This window comes from Cavia porcellus, unplaced genomic scaffold (genome assembly GCF_034190915.1).
Source record: "Cavia porcellus strain 051 isolate PalLab524CR breed Dunkin Hartley unplaced genomic scaffold, mCavPor4.1 scaffold_10, whole genome shotgun sequence".
NCBI lineage: Eukaryota > Metazoa > Chordata > Mammalia > Rodentia > Caviidae > Cavia > Cavia porcellus.
The window spans coordinates 67,969,467-67,993,315 of NW_026947493.1; the positions used below are offsets into that span (position 1 = coordinate 67,969,467).

A 23,849-nucleotide genomic window follows, 5' to 3' on the forward strand; every position below is an offset into this window, starting at 1 on the left:
TGTAACTACATGACCGCACACACACACATGGTTAAGAAGCCTTTAGAAAGGACTGGAGATGCCGGCTGAGAAAAAACATAGAATGCTGAAGCTAAGCTTGATGGTCAGAGTTCAGAATACCAGAATGCTGATAGAAATACAGGTGACAAGGACCAGGTTCAGGAGGTTTCAGCTAGGAACAAGGACTCCACTGGTAGTTGGACTGAAGTCCAGGTGTATTACTTTCTGGCAAAAAGAATCTGTCTACATTTTGCTCATTTTGAAACTTTGCAGGAGACTGAGATTAAGACTAATGAACTAATTAATCTGACAAAAGAAATGTCAAGGCAGCCCAAGGCTAGGATGTAGGATGAGTACTCGTGGGGGTTTATAGCCAGGTCTACATTGAAAATCAAGAGCAAAAGTAGAGCTGGATAATTTTAAATTCTCAGTTTTGCTTGAAAAGAAGGGCCTATAAAGTTCTGGCAAAAAGAGCTTGGTCACTAAAAAGACTAACATAAAAAACCTTTACATCAGGACAATTGCAAAGATGCCTCACAGGCACTTCAGAAATCAGCAAGACCCCACCATCATAGGTTATAAGGCTTAAAATTGAAAGACGCAGGGGCTAGGGATTTAGCTCAGCGGCAGAAGTGCCTGCCTTGCAAGCAGGCAGTCGTGAGTTCGATCCCTGGTACCGATAAAAAGAAAATGGCTGGGGATTTAGCTCAGCGGCATAAGCACCTGCCTTGTAAGCAGGCGATCGTGAGTTCAATCACTGGTACCAATAAAAAAGACAAAAAAAAAAAAGGAAAAAGAAAAAAAAAATTGAAACACCCTGCTCTGAGAAGAAGGCCCCAGGGAACTCAGCTCACTGTGAGCCAGCTACCCAGGGTCTATAGACACAATTCAAAGGGGACAGGCTACCACTTACTCTAGCTACAAACCTAAGCATCACTCATGTGGTGCGATTTTTATACAAATGTGGGATACAAGAAGTGTGGGATCAGGAAAGATTCCACCAAGATTTCAGAAGAAGGTCTAAGAAGCCAGGCAGTGTGTGCCTGAAAGGGGAGTGTGAAACTCAAGATGCAGTGGAGATCTGAAGATTTTGGAGAAGACAGGAATGTGGAATGTCTGCTAAGAAAGGCTGAAGACAGTAATCAGGTGGCCAGGGGGACTACAGGAGGCTCTCCTGAGGGGCATGCCATCTAAGCCATTTTGAGTTCACAACTTGCAGCAACTTGCCCCAGGTGCTTGCTGGACAGTGAACACAAAGCTACCCTGCTGGGTTTTGGTCTTGTTTGATCCCATTCCTTTCTATCCCCCTGTTCCTCCCTTCTAGAATGAGAACTTTTACCCTGTGCCATTGTATGTCAGAAGTGTGTAACTGTCTTTTGATTTTTACAGGAGCTCAAAAGCCAAGAGCTTGCTTTGAGTCTCAGAGGAAATTTGGCCCTTGGATTTTTCTTTTTTTTGTCTTTTTCCTTTTTATCGGTAATGGGGATCGAACTCACGACTGCCTGCTTGCAAGGCAGGCGCTTATGCCGCTGAGCTAAATCCCCAGGCCCTGGCCCTTGGATTTTTTAACAATGCTAGAATTGTTAGGACTTTCACAGTGCTTAAGAGGTGGACTAAATGCATTTTGTATAGAGATGTAAATGAAGTCTTTGGTGATAAAAGACAAAATGTTAGGGTTTATAACTCACCTACCCCCCTAAAAAACTCATAAGAAGGCCCTTATTGAACCACAGAGTCTCTACACCTAATGTGATGGGGGTCTGATTGAAGGGACAGGTTATTGGGTTATGAACTGTAGGGGCCTACTGCATCTCCTTCTCTGGTTCCCTCTTTCTCTCCCTGCGTCCTGACTGCCAGGACAAGAGCAGCTTTCCTCTGATCAGGCCCTTTCACCTTTCTACCATGTAGCTAACCATGAAAGGACTAAAAGTTCTAATAAACCTCTCCACCTTTAAATTGCAGGCATCAAATATTTTGTCCCAGCAAAAAAAAGAAAAAAAGGAAAGAAATATGTTAGGAGTTTTCAAACAGCCTTTCTGTTTGAAAATTTGTTCTATTTACCGTTTATAAACAGACGTTTCAAAAAAATAGACGTTTCTATGTAGCTGCTACCACTTTTGTTAAAAAAAAATTTTAAACAGGTATCAAAATGTCTATTATGTTCCAAGGTGTACTAGATTCTGAGGAAACAAAAGATTAAGACAAATCTTGCCATTAAGGAACAGATAATCTATTGTAGCAGCAGACAAACTGCCAAAATACAAATGTATATTTGATGCTGTGAAACCACAGAGGGGTACTTAACGCACATTGTGAGGAAGCACTTGTCAGGGGGACATAAGGAGGAAGGTTTCCTAAAAGAAGTAGCACAGAGCTAAGTTAGAGGAAAACATCAGAAAAAAGAGCTCCTTGGGCAAAGAAAGAAAGCATATACAAAAGGAATCCAAACAAGAACTTCAAAGAGTCAAGAAATCACATACACAGTTCACTGTGACTAAAAGGTAAAATGGTGAAGAAAAGCAGGACAGAGTCTCTTTGCATAACCAACAGAGTACCAAAAAAATGAAATTTTTCTCCCATAGGAAAATGACAACCCCTAATCTGTATCGCCTTCTAGGACCTTTTTCCGAACCCCAGGCGGTTACATCCAGTGGCCCACAGGATGAAGCTAGCCTGGGCAACTTAGTGATTCAGACTCTGTCTCAAAGAATTTTTGAAAGGGAGATGGGGTTTGCAGACATAGTTCAGTACAAAGGCCCTGGGTTGACTTCCTAATGCAAAGGGAAGGGAGAAAAGATAGGAAGAAAGGAGGGAGGCGGGCAGATCGTCAGGCAAAAAACCACAAATATAATTGATAATTCATTTAGCACCACTGAAGGACTTCCCCTGTGAAACTTCAGTAAGTTTATCTTCCCTAACAGATTAGAAATTCTTTTGAAAAGGACAAAGAGTTATTTATTTTACTTGTCTTACTTTTCCTAAAACTATACTTTCACCTTCAAAAGTATTTCTCAAAAATAACAACAGTCAGACATGGAGGCACAACTGTAATACCTTCACTTGGGAGGATGAGGAAGGAGGATCACCTCCAGTTCAAGGCCAACCTGCACACAGCAAGACTGTCATAGTAAATAAATGTTAAGACTGGGCTGTAGGTCAATGGTAGAATGCTCAACTAGTATGCCTAAGGACTTAGGTTCCATTCCAGCACTCCAACCAAAAATAAACCCTACAAATATAAGTAATAAGTAAGTGTGACACAGATTCCCAGCTTCCTACTTGGGAACCTATCTGTTTTAGTACTAACCACATCAAAAACTAAAATTATCTTGGGAATTTGTTGGGAATACCCAATGAAAAGCACTTCCATACTTTTCCGTTTTTTTTTTTTTTTTTTTTTTTTTTGTCTTTTTCCTTTTTATCGGTACCAGGGATCGAACTCACGACTGCCTGCTTGCAAGGCAGGCGCTTATGCCGCTGAGCTAAATCCCCAGCCCGTACTTTTCCATTACTATCAATGGTCCCACCAGTTCTCTAGACTCTACAATTAGAATTCTATTATTTTAACTGCACACTATCAGCTGTCATCCTATCAGCTGTATCCAAAACATATCTTCTGTATACTCCTTCCTATTTAACCCCATCGGGACACAATACGACACAGCTGTAGAGGTAGCAAATTGGGTGTTGGTATACCTTCGTCTATCTATGCCACTTTAGACAAGTTGCCTTTCATGCTCAGTTGCTTTAAAATGTGGATAATCCATCTTGCAAAACCAATGAAAGGACCAGAGATTGTCTATTTAAATAATCAAAACACTGTGTCTGGCACAGTATATTCACAGTAAATGCTAACAAGTATTAATTCCCATTTGGTAACTTGAACTTTGATCACATCTCACTTTTTCTCCCTCATTTTTTCTCCTGTTTTTTCTGCAGCATTATTACTGACCAGTTAATGCAGTTTATTAATCATATAATTTGTCTACTCAAAATCTATCCACTTCCTACAAAAAGTTTACACTCTAGTGGACATTCAGTCCTTGAGCTGGCTTTGAACTGCCTAGCTGTCAGCTCACACCGCTGGTTGGGCAGACCCCAACAGACGACTTACTACTCAAGTGACTACTCGTGTGTTCTTACCTGACTGCACTCACGAAACATTTCCCATTCCACTAAAGATCATGTTCCCATGCCAAGCACCTTGATGAAGTCTTCCCTAATATTCTTAAGTGAAGAGCGATCTCAGCCCAGCATGGTGATGTACACCTGTAATTCCCACACTACTGACAGACAGGAAACAGAAGGATCAAAAATTCCAGCCCAGTCTGGGGAACTTGGGTGTTTAGCAAATCCTGTCTCAAAAAAATTTAAAGGGCTGGAAATTTAGCTCAGTATAAAGGCCCTAGTGAACCTCAGTACTGAGGGAGAAAAAAATTCCTCTCCTCTGAAATCACACAACATTTAATATGCACAAAGGGAACAAGTAAATATCAACTGTGGTCCTAAAATGTCAGCTGATTGGTACTTTGGAAATAAGACGATAAACTCAAAGCAATTTCCACTGCACCTTGTGGTACATTAATCACATTCTAATTTACATCATAGATTTTGTAACACTAACCTAAAATTATTATAAACTTTTTGAGAACAAACATTTCAATACTTCTATCTCCCATAAACCTTTACGCCTTCAAGACTCAGTTCCAAACCCTCTCTTTTTCACCTACATGAGAAAGTATTTCCTTCCTGACCATTGCACAGTTCTCAAAGTTTGTCTAAAAATGAATGAAGGAGGGCGTGGGTAGTACATGGCTGTACTCTGAGCTACTGAGGAGGTTGAAGACAAGAGATCACAAAATTAAGGCAGCCTGGGAAAATTAACAAAACTCTGTCTCAAAACAAAATTTTAAAAAAACTGGGGACTTGGCTGAGCGGTAGAGCATGCTTGGGTCTAAATCCCCAGTATGACAAAAAAAAAAAAAAGATTAAATAAATGATGAATGAAAATCAAACTTCCTAAACACAACAGGTTTATTCCAGTACAGCTACTGCCACCATTGTAAGTTTCCTAAAGCCTAGCTGAAATTACAGTCAAAGAACAGCAGTCACTGAACAGTGCTAACTGACCCTCATAAAAACAAGGTTATAAACAAATTCCCTGTCACAAAAATATGCTAATCTAAGGGGCTGGGGGTTTAGTTCAGCGGCATAAGCACCTGCCTTGCAAGCAGGCGGTTGTGAGTTCGATCCCCGGTACCGATAAAAATGAAAAAGACAAAAAAAAAAAAATATGCTAATCTAAAAATCTGCAACTAGCTGGGCATGGTGGCACATGCCTGTAATCCCAGCACTCGGGAGGCTGAAACAGGAGGATCACTGCAAATTCTTGAGACCGGCCTAGATTACAAAATGAGCTCAAGGTCAGCTGACCTGCACAGTGAGACTCTGTCTCAAAAAAACAAAAACAAAAACGTCCAACTTTTGCCTTTTACAGTCCTATAAAGCATTACATAAAAGGGCAACATTATCAACCACTACCCGGATTACTAGTCCATAAAAGAAAGAATATTTTAAACATTTTCATTCAAATATTTACTGATCACCCATATTTTCCTAGCTACTGTCCGAAGCACTGAAGACAGAGCTGAGAAGACAAATCCTCAAAGAGTTTAATAGCAGAACACACTCTTGTCAGCTGCCTATAATCTCAACTACTTGCAAGGTACAGAAAGGAGGATCACGAGTTTGAGGCCAGTCTAGGCAATTCAGCAAACTTTGCCTCAAAAATAAGATACAGAGCCGGATGTGGTGGTACACGTCTGTATTCCCAGCACTCAGAAGGCTGAGGCAGGAGTATCTCCATGCTTCAGGCCAGCAGAGGCTACACAGTGAGTTCAAGGGCAGCCTGAACTACACAAGACTGTCTCAAAGAGCCAAGAATAATAATACCTAGGGCTAGAAATAGCAATACAGAAAGAAAAGAAAAAAAAAAACACTAGGCCAGCACTTCCTAAATTCAATCTTAAGTATCAAGGTTCCTACTCTTCGTAAAATGCAAAAGGAAATAAATTACCTCTGAAAAAATAACACTTCTCTAAGTTGATAAATTTATTTAAGATAGAAAAAAAACAGGCTGTATTTTCTTGCTTTTTCCGTTACTCTGTAGTCTTTGTTAAAGTTCATTTCTGGCCAACTTTCAACTAGCTACATTCGATTTAAGCATTGCAGAGCCATTCATACGCTCTGAGGGGCTCGAGTAATCTGGTCCACATAGACAGCTCCACAATTGCCACCCTCGCCGCCGTTTAGAGAACGTTTGTGTTCTGTGCAGACCACAATCCTCTCTGCAACTCTCCTCCCTTCGGACTCTCCGAGTAAAGGAGACGCAACTGTCTCAATGCCCTAATGTGTGAAATCTTCCCTCCGAAGCATTCAAGTTCCATGACAAAGTGAGATCGCTACGATGTTCAACCGGAAGGCGTCACAAAGAAGAGAGACGTCGCAACTTGGGGACCCCCGAAAGCAGCACGAGCTGCTCGAACCTGTGCACTACTGTCAAAGACGGGATGCCAAGACGCCCCCACCACTCCTGAGGTAAACTCGAGAACCACGACCCCGCAGGAAGAGAGTAAAAATAAGCACCACAGCCGAGCAGCCAGCTCCGCAAAGGTGCGGGGGCGGGGGGAGGGAGCGGGTAGCAGCAGGAGATGCAGGGGCCGCCGCCCTCCCCCGGCGCGGGGCTCACACCCAGGCTGGTGGCGGGCGGTGCTCGCGAGGATTCCGAGCTGCGAGTGGAAGAGAAAAAGTCCAGGGCACCTAACGGTTTTTTTAGAGTCTTTGCGTCTAAGAACAGGGTCGGGATGGCGTCGCCAAACCTTACCTCAGCGCTCGGATGTTTAAAAGTATCTAAAAATAGCAGCTCCATCGCCGAGTCCACCGCCATGTCTGCCGCGGGCGGGGAACGGGGGTAGACTTCCGGGGCAGCGCTCCGGCCTCGGAGACAGTGGCTCCGGAGAGGGAGAAACCACAGCACTTCCGCTGACCGCAGCGCTGGCGCTCCAAGGCTCAACCTATCCCGACGCGTCTAGCGGCCGGGACTCGCTGGCCCCGCCTCCTCCAGCGCGGCGGAGGGCGCCCTCTGAACGCCGAGCGTCGCGGTAGCGAGACAGGAGGGGACTACGGGGTATCCAGTGGTCCAAACGCGGTCGTTCAGCCGGGTTTTGGAGCCACGCAAATCTCCGGCGGCGCTAGGTGGAGCTGGAGGGGGAAAGGGTTACTAAACGCTGCCGGCCTGGGCGCAAGTCACCGGGAACTCTCCGAAAAGCAACGTTTCCAGCCCTTAAGCGGGGGGGAAAAAAAGAAAGAAAAACACGCAGCGAAGTCGATAAGTATAAACACTATTCCTAAAAAGAAGAAAAAATTCTTGTGTCAACAGACGAAGAGATTCTTTGTTTTATCATTTGTAAACTGTGGCTGATACCCAATCCACAGGCTGTGAAGATTGATTGAAATAAAACTCAAAGAATTATATCAGTGAAATGTCACGAATCATATGAAAAGGAGGGCGAGGGAAAATCAAGTGTTGAGTGTTGAAGCATCTGGAACGCAGCTGATGTGGCCGTTTGAATTGGCACGAGCCCTTAGCACAGCACTAGGGGAATAACAAAGATTGCGTATGCCGCCCCCTTCTGCCTGAAATATTCTTGCACAAAGGAAGACCTACAAATACGATGATTTTTATGCACTATCGTTGCACAAAGGTAAACATAGGGCCAGAGGTATAGCTCAGGGGCACAAGCACCTGCCTGGCAAACGGCAGTACCACTCCTGGTACCAATAAATGAAAATAAAAAGGCTGTAAACAACTGCCACTACACTATAAGTAAATGATGGTATATAGCAGATAGGAAAAATGAACTGGTGCTGTATCAAGCCGGGCGTAGTGCACATCTGTAATCCCAGTTTTGGGGGGCTAGGGAGGGGGATCACTGGGCTACGCAGTGAGTTCAAAGCCTAAATAGCAAGACACTGTCTGAGAAAAACAAAAACACCTAACATAGATACTAACATAGATAACTTAAAAGCAAAATTAAACAAAAGATGAGAAAACAATACCGTAAACTAGCACTTATATAATTCAAAAAACCAGGCATGATGACACATGCCTGTAATCCCAGCACTTGAAAAGATCCTGTCTCAAAAAAAATAAAACTTGTGTTTTGTTTTTGAGTCAGAGTCTCTATTTCAAAATGGCCTTGAACTCACTATGTAGTCCGGGCTAGCTTCAAACTCACAGTGATCCTCCTGCCTCAGCCTTGCAAGTGTTGGGATAACAACCATGCACCATCATTCCTGCTTCTCTGGCTAGTTTTCTTTAGAGTGGTTTTACTTTTACAGGAAATTGAACAGATAGTAGAGTCCAGATACACTTTCTGTGCTGAAAGATTCCTGTGTTACTCATATCTTGCTTTGACTTGGTATTTATTACAATTAAGGAACAAGGATTGATACCTTGTTATTAACTAAGTCTGCAGTACACATTAGGATTTACTTGGTTGGTTGTACAGTTTTGGGAAATATATAATGCCATGCATTTACCATTACAATACCACACAGAATAGTTTCACTGCTTTGAAAATCTATTCTCAAACTATTCATCTCTCCACCCAGCCAAAGAGTCTTAGCTTTTTACTGTTATTACATATGCCTTTTCCAGGATATCATATGATTAGAATCATAGTACATAGCCATTTCAGACTGGTTTCCTTCACTAAGCAGCATGCATGTATGGTTCCTCCGTGTCTTCTCAGGGCTTTGTAGCTTGTTTCTTTTTATTATTGAATTGTACTCCATTGTCTGGATATAGCACAATTTATTGTTCTAATCACAGAACTGGGTGTGGTGGTGCATACCTGTCATCCATCCTAACAAGTAGCTAGGAGAGTAAAGCAGGAAGATGTCTTGAACACAGGCACTCAAGGTCTGTCTCACCTTTTGAAAGGCATTATGTTAACTCCTACTTTGGGACAATTATGAATAAAAGTACTGTAAATATTTGTGTGCAGATTTTTCTTAGGATACAAGTATTCATCCCACTAGCTAAACAAGTAAGAGGGCAAATGTCAGGTCATATGAAAGAAAGACTATGTTTAGCTTTGTAAGAAACTGTCAGGCAGGTGTGGTGACACACACTTGAAACCAGCACTCAGAAGACTGAGGCAGGAGAATCTCCTCACAATCTGGGCTACACAGTGAGTTCAAAGCCAGTGTACACTACAAAGCGGACTCTGTCTCAGAGAACAAAAAGCAAAACAAAACAAAACCAATTGGGGCTAGGGATTTAGCTCAGCGACATAAGCACCTGCCTTGCAAGCATGTGGTCGTGAGTTCGATCCCTGGTACCGGTAAAAATACAAAAACAAAACAAACAAACAAAAGCCAACTAATAAGTACTGCCAAAGGGCTGGGGCTGTACCGCAGTGGTAGAGCACTTGTCTAGAATGTGTGAGGCCCTGGGTACATCCCCAGTGTGAGGAGATGTGTACACCAAGGATACGAGCTCTCCAAACTGTCCGTACTTGGGGCTGGGGATTTAGCTCAGTGGTTTAAGTGCCTGTAACAAGAGGTCCTGAGTTCAAGCCTCAGAACCAAAAAAAAGTTACAACTCTTTAATGACATGTGATGTTTTCAATTTGGGGGTTTTTTGGTTTTTGGTTTTGGTTTGCTGATTTTTGAGTCAGGGTCTCTGTGTGTGGTTCAGGCTGGCCTTAAATTTGCTATGTGGCATAGGATAGTCTTGAACTCGCAGCAATCCTCCCACGTAAGCTTCCTAAGTGCTGGAATTGCAGGTGTGCGCCACCAGGCCCACATGACATGATGCCGAACATTGGTCATGTGTTTATTTGCCATCTGGGTATTTGCTTTGATGAAGACTTTACTTTAAAAAAAAAATCAGTCTCATGAGCTGTGCCCTGAATTGAAGCAAGTAGACAACTTTTATTCAGTGGTAAAGTTGAAGGCTTACTGTTACATAACATAACTAGACTGTGGGTCAGCTCAGGACCCACGAGCCTTACTCCTCATGGTGCACAGAGCCTTCCTCTTGACTCACTCTTTCCCCTTAAGACCAAGGAATTTGTCATCTGCTGCCTTGCACATGGTAACCTCTGTTTTGAGTATCATTGCCTCCATTTGGCTTTCCAAAACCTACATTCTGTTGAAAGTATCTGACAGAACAAGCTCCCCAAGGAATAATTTTAGCCAAGAAAATGAAGATGTGTGTGTGTGTGTGTGTGTGTGTGTGTGTTGAAAACTACAAAGTATTACCAAAAAAAATTAAAGATGATCTAAGTACAAGAAATGACATGTGGAGCTGAGGACATAGCTCAGTGGCACAGTGCCTGCCTGGCAAGCATGGGGTCATAATTTTGTTCCCTACTACAAAAAAAGAGAGAGAGAGAGAGAGAGAGAGAGAGAGAGAGAGAGAGAGAGAGAGAGAAAAGGGCCTCAAGTGCTTGCCTAGCAAGCAAAAGGTCGTGAGTTCAATCCCTGGCACCAAAAAAAAAAGAAAGAGAAAAAGAGGAATGGCATTATGTGTGAATGGAGGCAAAGACACAATGTTGGGAAGGTGGTGACAGCATCCTCAGTTATTTACAGACTCTTGGCAGTTTTTTTCAAAACTCCAATGGTCTTTTTCTGCATCATTTAATTTGTACAGAATGTCAAGGGGCCCAAATAACTGAGGCAATCTTTTTTTAAATTTTTTTTTCTTTTTCTTTTTTCTGGTACCGAGGATCAAACTCATGACTGCCTGCTTGCAAGGCAGGTGCTTATGCTGCTGAGCTAAATCCCCAGCCCCAACTGGGACAATCTTAAAAACTAAAAGCAGCTAGGCATGTGACTCAACGGTAGAGCACTGGTTTTGCAGGTATGAGGTCCTGGGTTCAATGCCAAGCCTTGCCAAAAAATAAAATAATAATAAAAATAAAGTCACAAAATGAAATATAAAAAAAAATACAAAAGAACAAATTTGGAAGACACACATTTCCTGATTTCAAAAATTAACACCAAGCTACAGTGACCAAAACTATATGGTAGCTGATGTGGTAGCACATGCCTGTAATACCAGCACCTCAGGAAACTGAAGCAGGAGGACTGATGAGAGGTTTTTTGGTGTTTTTTTTTTTTTTTTTTTTTTTGTCTTTTTCATTTTTATTGGTACCGGGGATCAAACTCACGACCGCCTGCTTCCAAGGCAGGTGCTTATGCTGCTGAGCTAAATCCCCAGCCCCGGACTGATGAGAGTTTAAGGCCAGCTGTTCAGATTGTCTTGGGGATACATGTTCTCCCCACTGAAGCAGCTTCTTCATGAGGCTTGCCCCCGGCACTCTTTGTTCTTGGGATGGTCATGCTCCAGCCTTGCACATGTGGTCAATTTCCGACTTCAAAAGACTTCTAACAGGTTGGGGATGTAGGTTGGTTCAATCTCAGTACTGAAAAAAAAAAACAAAATGGGGGTGAGTGAGGAGAGCCAGGAGCGGTGATACACACCTGTAATCTTAGCACTCTGAGAGTCTGAGCAAGAAGATCACAAGTTTGAGCACAGCCTGTTAGGCAATTTAGCAAGATCCTGTCTCAAAATACTTTTTAAAAAATAGTAAAAGGACCAGGCTGATGGTGCACACCTGTAAGCCCAGCACTTGAGAGACTGAAGCAGAAGAATCACCATAATTCCAGGCCAACCTGATCTACCTAAGTGAGTTCAAGGCAGCCTGCACTACATAGTAAGACCCCAGGCCACACCCAGCTCATGCTGAAATTTGACTGCTTTTGTGTCCCCGTTATGAGCTGAGACCTTTGGGAAACAGCAGGACTTGAGGGCTCTGTCATTAACAAGGGCAAGTTCAACTTCCTTCATTTCCTCTCCTCTCTCACCTCCCGCCCTATTTTGATGCAACTTGAAGGCCATTGCCAGAGCCCAGCACATGACTTTGGCTCCCAGCCTCAGAACTACATGCCAACAAATTCTGTTCATTATAAATAGCCCATTCTCAGGCATGGTTCCAGCAGCACGAATGCACTAGGGTAACAAGCTACAGAATGGGGGAAATATTTGCAAACTGCATAACTGGTTAGGCCCTCCTCTCTAGAATATATAAAAAACAAGCCACCCAACTGAAAAGTGGGCCAAAAGGAGACAAAAGGTATGGCTAGTTCAATGGTAGAATGCTTGCCTATGCATGCAAAGGTCTGGGATAAATCTCCAGCATCAAGGAAATAAAAAGGCAAAAGATTTGAATAGACACTGGGCTTGGGATTTAGCTCAGCAGCATAAGGCCTGCCTTTCAAGTGCATGGTCGTGAGTTCAATCCCTGTACAAAAGAAAAAAAAAAAACTTGAATAAACGTCCTCCCAAAAAAAAATACTTAACTTTTTTTGAATCATTAGAGAAAAATGAATTAAAACTCTCATGATAAGCCAGGTGTGGTGGCACCTGGCTCAAATCCCAGAATTCAGGAGACTGAGGCAGAAGGATTGTTGCAAATTTGAGACCAGCCTGGGCTACAAAGTGAATTCAAGGCCAGCCTGAACTAAAAATGAGACCCTGTCTCAAAAAGCAAGCAAACAAACACTGAACGGTTCAACTCCATGAAATTGCAGCTGTTGGACATTGTCCTACCTAAAATCTGCAGTTTCGGTCAAGTGTTATAGTCCTGCGACAGGAGAAAGTGAGAGACATACCCTCATCCTCTGAGGCAGTGGCCCAAGTAAATGAATCACAGGTAAGCTTCCACTTCCCTTAAAAGCAAGCTTGTGTTTGGTAAGAGTCAGAGATGGCCAACAGGAAAAGGGCATCTGGATTTTAGAGCCCTGCTTTGCTCCACTACAAGTCACTTTCTCCTTGACTATCTCTAGTACTGGCTTCCATTGCACTTGTTAAAAATTCTAACCTTGGGGCTGGGGATTTAGCTCAGTGGCATAAGAGCCTGCCTTGCAAGCAGGCAGTCGTGAGTTCAATACCCGGTACCGATAAAAATGAAAAAGACCAAAAAAAAAAAAAAAAATAAAAATAAAAAAAATAAAAAAATTCTAACCTCAGCAGCTATGGTGACACACACCAGTAATCTCAGCACTCTGAGATGAGTAATCCTGCTAAGGCAGGAGGATCAAACATTGCAGCCCAGCTTGGGCCATTTAGTGCCTTTGAAAGACCTTGTCTAAAAACAAAAAGGTCTGCATATAGCTCAGTGACAAGGCCCTGGGTTCAATCCCCACCACTGAGGGAAAGAAAAATTCTCACTCCCTCAGGCATGATGATAAGTGATGGTATAATTCCAGCTATTTGGAAGGCAGAGGCAAGAAAATCACAAATTTAACACCAGCACGGGCAATATAACAAGACTGTGTCTCAAAGCTAAAAATACAAGGATCTGAGATACAGCTCAGGGGTACACGGTTGGCTTGCAATTACTAGAGGAAAAAACCAAAGGTAATTCATACAGGTTATCTCTCTTCCTCTTACTCCTGTAACATCTTTGAGGTCAGTTCAAGACACAGGTGTCTTTCTCTTGTCCTCATAGGCAGCTAAACTGCTGGGTGTAAGAAATGACAGGAAGTTTAGTGTGGTGGTGCATGCCTGGAATCCCAGTGTTCACAGGCTGAGGCAGGACAATCACAAGTATGAGGCCAGCCTGGGCTACATAGTGAGTTTGAGGGCAGCCTAAGCTATAAAGTGAGACTCTGACTCAAAAACAAACAGAAGAAAGAGAGAGAGGAAAAGAAAAAAAGAAAGAAAGAGGGGCTGGGGATTTAGCTCAGCGGTATAAGCGCCTGCCTTGCAAGCAGGCAGTCGTGAGTTCGATCCCCAGTACCGATAAAAAGGAAGAAAGAAAAGAAATATGATGAATTAGAAGGAAATAACTCAGAAAAGATAGCCAGGTCTTTAGCTAGTGGTGAAATGTGGGGAAGCTGCTGCCTCCAAAGCAGTAAACCAGCTCCTCTGTTTATCTGTTTGCTTCGCGCTTAGTTCCACCACTCCAAAACCACGCACCCATGACCTTGGATCTGTCCACCCCAGACATATCCAGGCCATCTGGCTGGGTCCCTTCCACCATTTGGGCCAACTTTGTGCCTCCAAAGAGTCTTAGCACGAGGTCTTACCTTAAGCAACCGCCTCGTGCAGTCAATGGGCTGAGTTCACCACTTCGGGCATGGACTTGCTGCACCCCTCCATGGGCTATCCAGCCACCCTATGGAAACGGTGGCAGGAGAGGACAGCCTTCATCCAGGGGTGAGATGTGCTGGAGGCGCTGTTTGCCAAGACCCAATACCCAGACATGTTCATGCATGAGGAAGTGGCACTGAAAATCACCCTGCCTGGCCCCAGGGTGCAGGTGTGGTTTGAGAACTGAAGAGCTAAGTGCCACCGGCAACAGTAGCAACAGCAGAATGGAGGTCAAAACAAAGTGAGATCTACCAAAAAGAAGACTTCTCCAGCGCGGGAAGTCAGTTCAGAGAGTGGAACGAGTGGCCAGTTCATTCCCTCCTCTAGCACCTCGGTCCGGACCATTGCCAGCAGCAGTGCTCACTCCCGTGTCTATCTGGAGCCCAGCCTCCATCTCCCCACTGTCAGACTTGTCCACCTCCTCCTCCTGCATGCAGAGGTCCTACCTATGGCCTACACTCAGGCTTCAGGTTATAGTCAAGGATATGCGCTCATAGTCAAGGCTTAACTTTCTACTTTGGGGGGATGGACTCTAGATCTTATTTGACCCCTATGTACCACCAGCTTCCTGTACCAGGGCCACACTCAATCCTATGAGTACCAATGCAGTCACCAGCCATATTAATCAGTCCTCAGCTTCTCTTTCCACCCAGGGATATGGAGCTTCAAGCTTGGATTTTAAGTCCACTACTGATTGCTTGGATGATAAGGACCAAACTGCCTCCTGGAAGCTTAACTTCAATGCTGACTGCTTGGATGATAAAGACCAGACATCCTTGTGGGAATTCCAGGTTTTGTGAAGACCTGTAGAACCTCTTTTGTGGGTGATTTTTAAGTATGCAGGACTGGACATTCCAGTTTTAGCCAGGCATTGGTTAAAAGCATTAGATGGGATGATGCTCAGACTCCTCTGATCAAAGTTCTGGGAAGCATAGAAGGAAAAGTTAAAGGCCTTTAAGGGGCCTGTCAACCAGCAACCTGAAATGGACAAACAATCTACTTAAGATCTTGTCATAGTTTTCAGATCATTGGTTTTCCTGATTTGCAAAGTGATTGATCCAGTGCATTCTAGCCATGCACAACCAAACACCACCAAAAATAAAAATCAAACAAAATTAAGTTGTAAGGGAAGGAAGGAAAGGTCAGAGACCTTCGTAAGCAGAGGTGATCCAATGTTTTAGCCAATCCTTGGCTGAGTCTTAGGAATGAAGTGTCTCAAGCTCATTCATGTTTCATGACCAACAGATAGTTGGCACTGAAAAAATTTTGTGTGTGAACTGGATGGCTGATTTCCTAGATGCACTACTTTATTTAAAAAATAATGTTCATAAGGATTCAATATGTAGTTTGACAGCCAGTGTGTGTCTTATATAAATGGCACATCTGTGGTTCTTAATCCATGCTAGACTTCAAAACTGTGATCTCCTGTTACTGTATGCAACCTTGAGTCCCACCTCTGCAGGGGCCCTACCATGATTAAATGCGTTATAATTATAAGCAAAATTCAGAGGAACTGAATGAGTACAGATCTAAAAAGATTACCTTTGGCCAGGTGTGGTGGCTCATGCCTATAATCCCAGCACTCGGGAGGCTGAGGCAGGAGGATCCTTGCAAGTTCAAGACCAGCCTGGGCTACAAAGTGAGCTCAAGGCCAGCCTGAACTGCATAGCGAGACCCTGTCTCAAAAAAGACAAAAAAAAAAAAAAGATTACCTTTGACTGGAGGTGAGCTGCAATGAAACTTTACAACAAAAGTGTCTCTGGGCAAGGAGAGTGAGAGAAAAGAGACAAGAGGACACTAATTCATCTGTAATTTGCTGTTGGTAAGCCTAGCAGGAAAGAGACATTGGTCAATGGTTCTGACCCAGATGAATTTTTACAATGATATCGTAGTTGCTTTATGCTTGCAGATGTTAACCACAAAAGTTATATATGCAGAAACCTTTTCTTCCTGGATGTGGCAGATAGGTATAATTATTTTTTTTATTTTTTTATTTTATTTATGTATTTTTTTTGTACCCGAGATTGAACTCACAACCTCAAGCATGCCAGGCAGGCACTTATACCACTGAGCTAAATCTCCAGCTCCCTTTTTTTTTAATCTTTTTTTTTTTTTTGGTTTATAATTATATTGAAATGGTTCTAGCCCCGCCCCAAAAAAAAAAGAAAGAAAGAGTGGCCAGAACATCAGAAGAGAGGAGTTAGATGTGCTATGATATACTACAAGTTGATCATTTTAAATTAACCAGGTAATTAAATGAATCACAATAATGACCAGAAAAGAAATCAAAGCAAATGTTCATTTATTAAACTATATAGGTGTGTCAGTAGTAAAAATTAAAATAAGATAATAAAACAAATACTATAGTTCAAAGAAGCAGAAAAGCACAACTGTTTGTTCAAAAGATCTTGTTATCTGTCATCCAGTTTGAACTTTGGTCTTTTGGTTACACAGAGATACAATATTTGTGTAAATAACTGTCTACTAATAAATGAATTGTTAATAAAACCAAATCACTTGTGAAAGGCACAATTTATTTTTTTTTGTTTGCTTGGTGTTGTTGTTTTGTGAAAGGCATAATTTAGGCAACTACTAAATGTAACTACTAATGTAAATTTGTATTTCTTCATTTTTTTCTGACTTAAAACAAAGAATTAGCATTTTATTTTTTTAAACTTTATTTTAAAGAGAATAAAATGAAAATAAAGCCAATCAAAACAAAACAGTGATAGAGAACTTCAAAACAAGATAATAAATCAACAATGGCTACAATAATGCCTCTTGGGTTTTTTTTTCTCTCTTTCTCTTTTTTTATCGGTACTGGGGATCAAACTCAGGACCACGCGCTTGCAAGGCAGGTGTTATCTTTCTTTTTTTTTTGTTTTGTTTTGTTTTGTTTTTGTCTTTTTCATTTTTATCGGTACCAGGGATCGAACTCACGACTGCCTGCTTACAAGGCAGGCGCTTATGCCGCTGAGCTAAATCCCCAGCCCCTCCTCTTGTTATCTTCAAAATTGCTGTCCGTACCATCAGACATAAAATCAAACAGAACAGAATAAAACCAATCAAAACACTGAATGTAACAAAACAATAAAATGGAACAGAACAAAACAAAACAATAAGAACAATATTGGATTTCAAAAACAAGACAAAAGGAAATCCCCTATATTTGCTATATTGCATATTATTTTTTTTTGTCTTTTTCCTTTTTATTGGTAACAGGGATCAAACTCACGACTGCCTGCTTGCAAGGCAGGCGCTTATGCCACTGAGCTAAATCCCTAGCCCCCTATATTGCATATTATTATTAAATAATAATATGCAATATAGATGCTCAGACTATTGGCTTTAGGCCTGAAAAGTTGATCAAACAATACAAACCTTTAGCTGTTATTGCACCTCAGTTGCTATCAACTCAGCCTCTGTTCCTCCGAGTCAGCCAGTTGCTTACTGGAGGGATGGGGGTCTTGTCTCCAGCCTGCCTGCCACTTGATTCACAGAAAGTGCAAACTGGCTTCTTGTTTCGCCTCCTGGGCCCCACAGGGCTGCCTCTGGCTCATGGGAAGGGTGAAGTGGCCAGAATTAGCAATTTTAAAAGAGTACTACATTTCACTTGGAATAATCTTCAAATTTGGCAAGAATATATGGGCTAAACTTGCAGTTATTAAAATATAACCGTTTGTGCTTCATAGTCTCTTGCCTGTTTTAAACTTTAAACAATAATGTTCACATGGTCATACTCAATGGAAAAAAAGAATTCAAATTCTGTTTGTCCATGCAATTACCTTGCTATTATTGTTTATATTGAATACAAGAATAACTGGGTGTGGCTGCTCTTGTCTGTGATTCCAGTCCTCTGAGGGGCTGCAGCAGAAAGACTGCAAGTGTGTACCCAACCTGGGAAACTTAGCAACTTAGTGAGAACCTGCTTTAAAAAGGGCTGGGGATATAGCTCGATGCAAAGGCCCTGGGTTCAGTCCCCAGTACTGCTAAATGGTGAATAACAAGAACATGTGATGACTCAGGTTGGAGAGCTGAATTGTGTCCAAAATGAGCTTGCATGGTTCTGAGCCTTTATGAATTTACTTCTGAAATGAGTTTTTAGCTGACTTCTCCCAATAGGCTTCCATTCAGAACATGGGGCTAGGGCTTGGTGTGTGGCTCAGAGGCAGAGAACTCCAGGATGGCCAAGGCCCTGGGTTCCCACAACAGTACAATTTTTTTAAAAAAAAAATCTGTTACAGAATAAGTAATAAAAAATGTCAACTTGAAGTTATTAATCATTCACCAATAAAGAGATATCTTTTAGCTTTAATTTTAGGTAAAAGGCCTGAAAGCATTAGCAATTCTTTACAACCTAGAGCAACAAAAGTTTTTTTCCAGAGAAGGATACTGTTTACACTGCTTAAAATAGAAATCAAGCGGGATCCGGGCCCAGTGGCAGACTCTTATAACCCAGCACTCAGGAGGCAGAGGCAGGAGGATCACTGTGAGTTGGAGGCCAGCCTGGACTACATAAGAAGCAGAAGACTCCACAGGATTCCAATCAAAGCTGCTCAGACACGGGTACTGGAAAGAGCAGGTTTATTGCCAGGCGTCCCTCAGGGACTAATGTCCATTCAAGAATGGAGAATAGGGTCTTCCTTTACTTTTGCATTGTTCTTATTCTATGGGGAAACCTTGAATTGGTGAGCTGGTGTGGTTACAGAGATAGAGCAGTGGGAAATGGGAGGTTAGAGAGTTTTGGCAGAACTTTCTGCTCCACTGTGGAGTCTGACAATTACCTTTTCAGAACCAGCACTCCCTTCGGGGAGTTTAGCTACATAGATTTCCTCCCCAGGCAGCTTAGCTGTATGGTGAACCCAGCATGTTCCAGGGTCACCCCTGGAGGTGGTCTCCTCTCTCACATAGCAAGACCTGGTCTCAAAAACCCAAGCCTACTACTGTGAGAGAAGAAGAAGCAGGGAGGAAGCAAGCTCCTTCCATGAGAGAACACACAGAGAAGTACATCTGTGAGCCAGAAAGCAAGTGGGTCCTTGCCAGACATGGAGACAGTGGCCCCTGGGTTTCCAGGCTCCGGAATGATGACAAGTTTCTGCTGTTTGTAACCTCTCCTGTCTATGATATTTTTTATGGCAGTCCAAATAGACTAACACAGAAATCAATAAATGCAATTAAGTATTGAGGAGAGCTAGAAAGAAAGCAAACAGCAAAATTCTGAGAGAGAAGAACAAATTGGGTAGTCAGGAAGCCCTGTGTAGGATAGGGCAGGAATACTTGGTTTTTGGTTTTGGTTTTGGTTTTTTGAAACAGAGTCTCGCTGTGTAGCCCAGGCTGGCCTTGAACTCACAAGGCCGACCCTCCTGCCTCAGCCTCCCAAGTGCTGGGATTCCAGGCATGGAACAGTTGATTCTTATTGTAGGACTGGGGGGTTAGGAGTCAGGGCCAAGGTGAGTGTGCGAGGCTCTCAAGCAGTGCCTGCACTGGGTCAGAGAGGGTTTGTGTGGGAAGCATTTGCCACTGGCAGAGAGCACTGGACCATAGCTTCTCCTCTCTGCCCAAGCCACCCTGTAGTGAGATCCAGCTAGGGATGCAGTCATGAATACAACCTCTGTCCTCTGTCTGCCTGCTGCTGTGGCTCAGTACTGGAGTTTGGTCAGGGGATTCCAGGGGGCTCTTTCTATGTAGGAAAGAAAAGGTTAGATGGATATTTTTACGTATTAGTTGAGAGGGATCTGACATTCTAGGCAACTAGGCAACTGGGTATTTATTTTACTTTAAAGAGAGCATCTTGGGTCTGTTTGCTTGTTTGTTTTGAGGCAGGTTCTTGCTTTGTAGTTCAGGCTGGTCTGGATTCACTGTGTAGCCCAGGATGGCCTCAAACTCGAACTCTCAGCGATTCTCCTGTCTCAGCCTCCCAAGGACTGGATTATAGCCATGCACCATCGTGCCTGACTTTCCTTTTGTTTTTTTTTTTTTCTTTGTACTAGGGATCATCGAACTCACGACTTCACACTTGCCAGGCAAGCGCTTATGTCGCTGAGCTACATCCCCGGCCCTATGCCCAACTTTTCATTTGTTACTTTCTTGGAGTTTTGTTTGGCTGGTGTTTGGTTTTTTGAGACAGCGCCTTCCTCTCTAGTTTAAATTGGCCTTGAACTCACGATGTGACTCAGGCCGTCCTCGAACTCGTGACCCTGCTCCTGCCTCAGCCTCCCAAATGCTGGGATTAGGTTTCAAGAGCTTGGACTCATGAAGCTCACTGCTCAGAGACACACACGCTTGACCAGAATGAACAGGGGATGCCGCGGGAGCTGCAGCCGGGTTTTGGAAACACTGCGGGGAAGTCGCATCTCTCCTCCCACTCCGCGTTCCTCCCGCCGCGGGTGACAGCGGGCGCGCGCTGCTCCACTCGCTGAGGCGCGCATTGGTCCCCCGGGCTGTTCCCAGAGCGCCCGGCAGCGCGCCGAGTCCGCGCGGCCACCAGGGGGCGGCGCAGGCCCAGCCGAGGGCGCCGCGAGAGGGCAGCGCTGCACCCGGAACCGGGCTCAGCCCGACACTGGAGCCCGAGCCCGGACCGGCAGGGACCGCGGGGAAGCGAACGCAGCCCGGATGCCCCGCTCGGGTCTCCAGGGCTGAGCCTCGGAGCATACACCCCGCGCGACCCTAAGGAGAAGGGCTTTGACCTTGATGAAGTCCTTTGACTCCCTTACAAACATCTACGTATAGGGACCACACGCATGCTAAGCACACAGGGTATGCCCAACACATCCTGTGCCGCTCTGTTTTTATTTTTTAGGTTCCTTCCCCCACTTCTTTTTTTTTTTTTTTTTTTTTCTGTCTTCCTTTTTTGAGACAAGGTCTAACTGCAGCGTAGGCTGGCCTTGAACTTAGCAATCCTCGTGCCTCAGACTCCCTCCGTGCTGGGCACACAGGTGTAAATCACCACAATCAGCTAGTTTTTAGTTTCCATTTTTGTTTGTTTTTGCAGTACGGGAACTGAACCCAGGCTTTTGCACTGAACTATACTGCAGTCCTTTTTAATTTTGAGACAGGAGCATACTAAATCTCTAAATTGCTCATTCTGGGCTCAAACTTGCAATTCTGCTGCCTAAGTCTCCCAGAGTGCTGGGATTATATAGGTGTGTGCCATCACGTTCATCTCCTTAATATATGTTTCTACAGATATTTCTCCCTTTATGCCTCTGATTCTCAATCCTGGCTACGCATAAGATTCTTTTCAACAAACATAACCCTTGTCCCGTCTCATATTCTATGCTTCAGATTCATGGCTGGGCCTAGTGGCACACAATTATAATCCCAGAACTCTGGGAGTCTGAGGCAGGAGGATTACAAATTTGAGCTCAGCCTGGGCAACATAGTGACTTAGAAAGAACCTGTCTAGGGGCTGGGGATTTAGCTCAGCAGGCATAAGCGCCTGCCTTGTAAGCGCACAGTTGTGAGTTCAATCCCCGGTACCAAAGAAAAAGGAAGAACCTTTCTCAAAATTAAAAGAAAAAAGCTAGCTCTGTAGGAAGACTTTGGATTCAATTCCTAACACAACAATAGTAACAATAATAGTAAATCTGGATTTATGAGCTGGGAGTTCAATCCCCAGCATCAAGAAATAAAATACAATTTGGTTTTAATACATATATTTGATTTTAATACATGCTAGAATTTGTGGTCCCATGTCTGTTTTGGTGGGGGTTTTTGTTTGTTTTGCTTTGCTTTTGTTTTTAATGCTGTGGACCACTTTTGAGACAGGATCTTGCTAAGTCTCTAAGGTGCTCAGACTAGGTTTAAACATTTGATCCTCCTTCCTTAGCCTTGCAGAGTGACTGCTGGGATTACAGGTGGGCACCTCCATGTCCTGTGCCCTTTTTTCTTTTTAAATGGTGAAATTTTAAGTGGTACATACCTGTAGTCGCAGCAACTCAGGAGGCTGAAGCAGGAAGATCACAAGTTCGAGGCCAGTGGTACATGTCTGTAATTCCAGCACTTGGGAGGCTGAGGCAAGAGAATTGTGAGTTCAAGGCCAGCCTGCGCTACTTAGTTCCAGGAAAACCTGAACTGCATAGTGAAACCCTGTCTCAAAAAGACAAATAAATAAATATAAATAAAAAGTAAAAAGTGGTCTTAATAGAATTAATCGAAAGGTTATACAATGGCAAGCAGAAACACCAAAAGGACACCCAGGATCTGGAGATAGATTTATTTATTTCAAGGGGCAGTGACCGGGGTCATTCCCAAAATATCACGCTCCGATCTCTCAGGGTCTAAGGCTTATATGGGCTCCGAAAGCGGGATGTACAGGGGCAGAACGACTTTTCAGTTAGGGATTGGCTCTTACAATATGCGAGCATGCGCATAGAAGGACACCGGGTTGGGTTCCCTGGACAGCGCTGTCTCTGTGTGTACTCCCTGCTTGCGTTTGTCTGTTGTCTTGTTTGTCTGTTTTTGTGGTCCTGGGAACTGATCCCACGGCACTCTCCCACCGATCTGGGTCCCTATAGATTATAAGACGGGGTTTCCTTTTCACTAAGCTCCCCAGACTGGCCTCCAGCTTGTGACCCTCCTGCCTCAGCCTCCTGAGTTCCTGGCTGCTCACAGTTCTGAAGTTCTGGGTCCAGGATGAAGGCTCCAGCACCTTGGAAGCCTCAGTTCCGGGGAGGTCTGGACTCAGCCTATGGCAGGGAGCCCTTTGGAGCCTAGGTGAGGGGCTCTCAGGATGAAGGACAGGCAGGTGTTCTTGGACCACTGTTTGCATCTAGCAGGAGCACTCGCTGCTTGGAGGACACTTTTGTCTTTACAGCTACCATGCAGCCATTCCCCCTTCCCAATTTTATATATATTCAGAGAGGAGTTTGCTAGGTAGCCCAGACTGGTTTTGAACACCCAGCAATCCGCCTGCCTCAGCCTCCCAAGGAGTGGAATTACCAGCGTGTGCCACTGCACCTGGCCCCAACATTGTTTTATTTCAGGAGATCTCTCTGTCCCCGGCTAGGGACGGCCACAGCTGACCTGTAGGGAAGTGGAGAGTCCATGGGGCTCAAGGCCCCAGCCTGGTCTCTGTCCCTCTCCCAGCAGCCCTGGAGGTGGGACACAGGCAGGTCCTCCCCAGATGAGCAAAGGACCCAGCAAAGGTTCGAGAGGGCGGCGGGAGGGGACGGAAGTGACCACAATCCGGATAAGCTCTGTGCGAACCGAGACCCGCGGGACGAGACCGGCGTCCACGGGAGGCAAGAAGGGCACCTGGATTTTTCATTCTGATTCTATTTCATCCGGCGACAGGTGGGGTCAGGGGTCACACAGGGCTGCGCCCCGCGGCTGAGCGTCCGGGACCCCGAGCGCCGCGGGCAGTGGGGAGGAAGCCGGGGTCGGGACGGGGGCTCCGGAGCCTGCCGGCTTTCCGCAGCGCAGTGGGCCCGGCGCCGGTTCAGAAGCGAACTGCGGGTTCCTGGGCCAGACGGGGCAGCGGGGCAGAGCGAGGGGTGCGCGGGTGCAGGTGCGAGCCCCGCTCAGCAAGAGGGGAGCGCGGGGCTCCAGGGCCCGGCAGGGCTGATGGATGGGCAGAGCGCACAGGGAAGGCAGCCTGGGCCGGAGTGGACCACAGTCACCA

General features: G+C 44.3%; 1 protein-coding gene and 1 pseudogene across 3 annotated transcripts in view; one reads left to right on the plus strand and one right to left on the minus strand.

Moving 5' to 3' along the window:
• The window catches only part of Virma (vir like m6A methyltransferase associated), a 64,490-nt gene extending 57,417 nt beyond the window's left edge, over window positions 1-7,073 (minus strand). For 2 of the 3 annotated variants that reach the window (XM_063257569.1, XM_063257568.1), the window contains exon 1: window positions 6,884-7,064. In XM_063257569.1, coding sequence (XP_063113639.1) covers window positions 6,884-6,946 — 63 coding nt within the window. In that variant the 5' untranslated portion in view covers window positions 6,947-7,064. Of the gene's footprint in view, window positions 1-6,883 lie in introns of all 3 variants that reach the window. The other variant, XM_063257570.1, reaches the window with a different exon arrangement.
• A 107-nt stretch (window positions 7,074-7,180) lies between these two features.
• On the plus strand, window positions 7,181-16,911 carry LOC134477919 (homeobox protein OTX2-like; annotated as a pseudogene).
• Window positions 16,912-23,849: the final 6,938 nt, after the last annotated feature.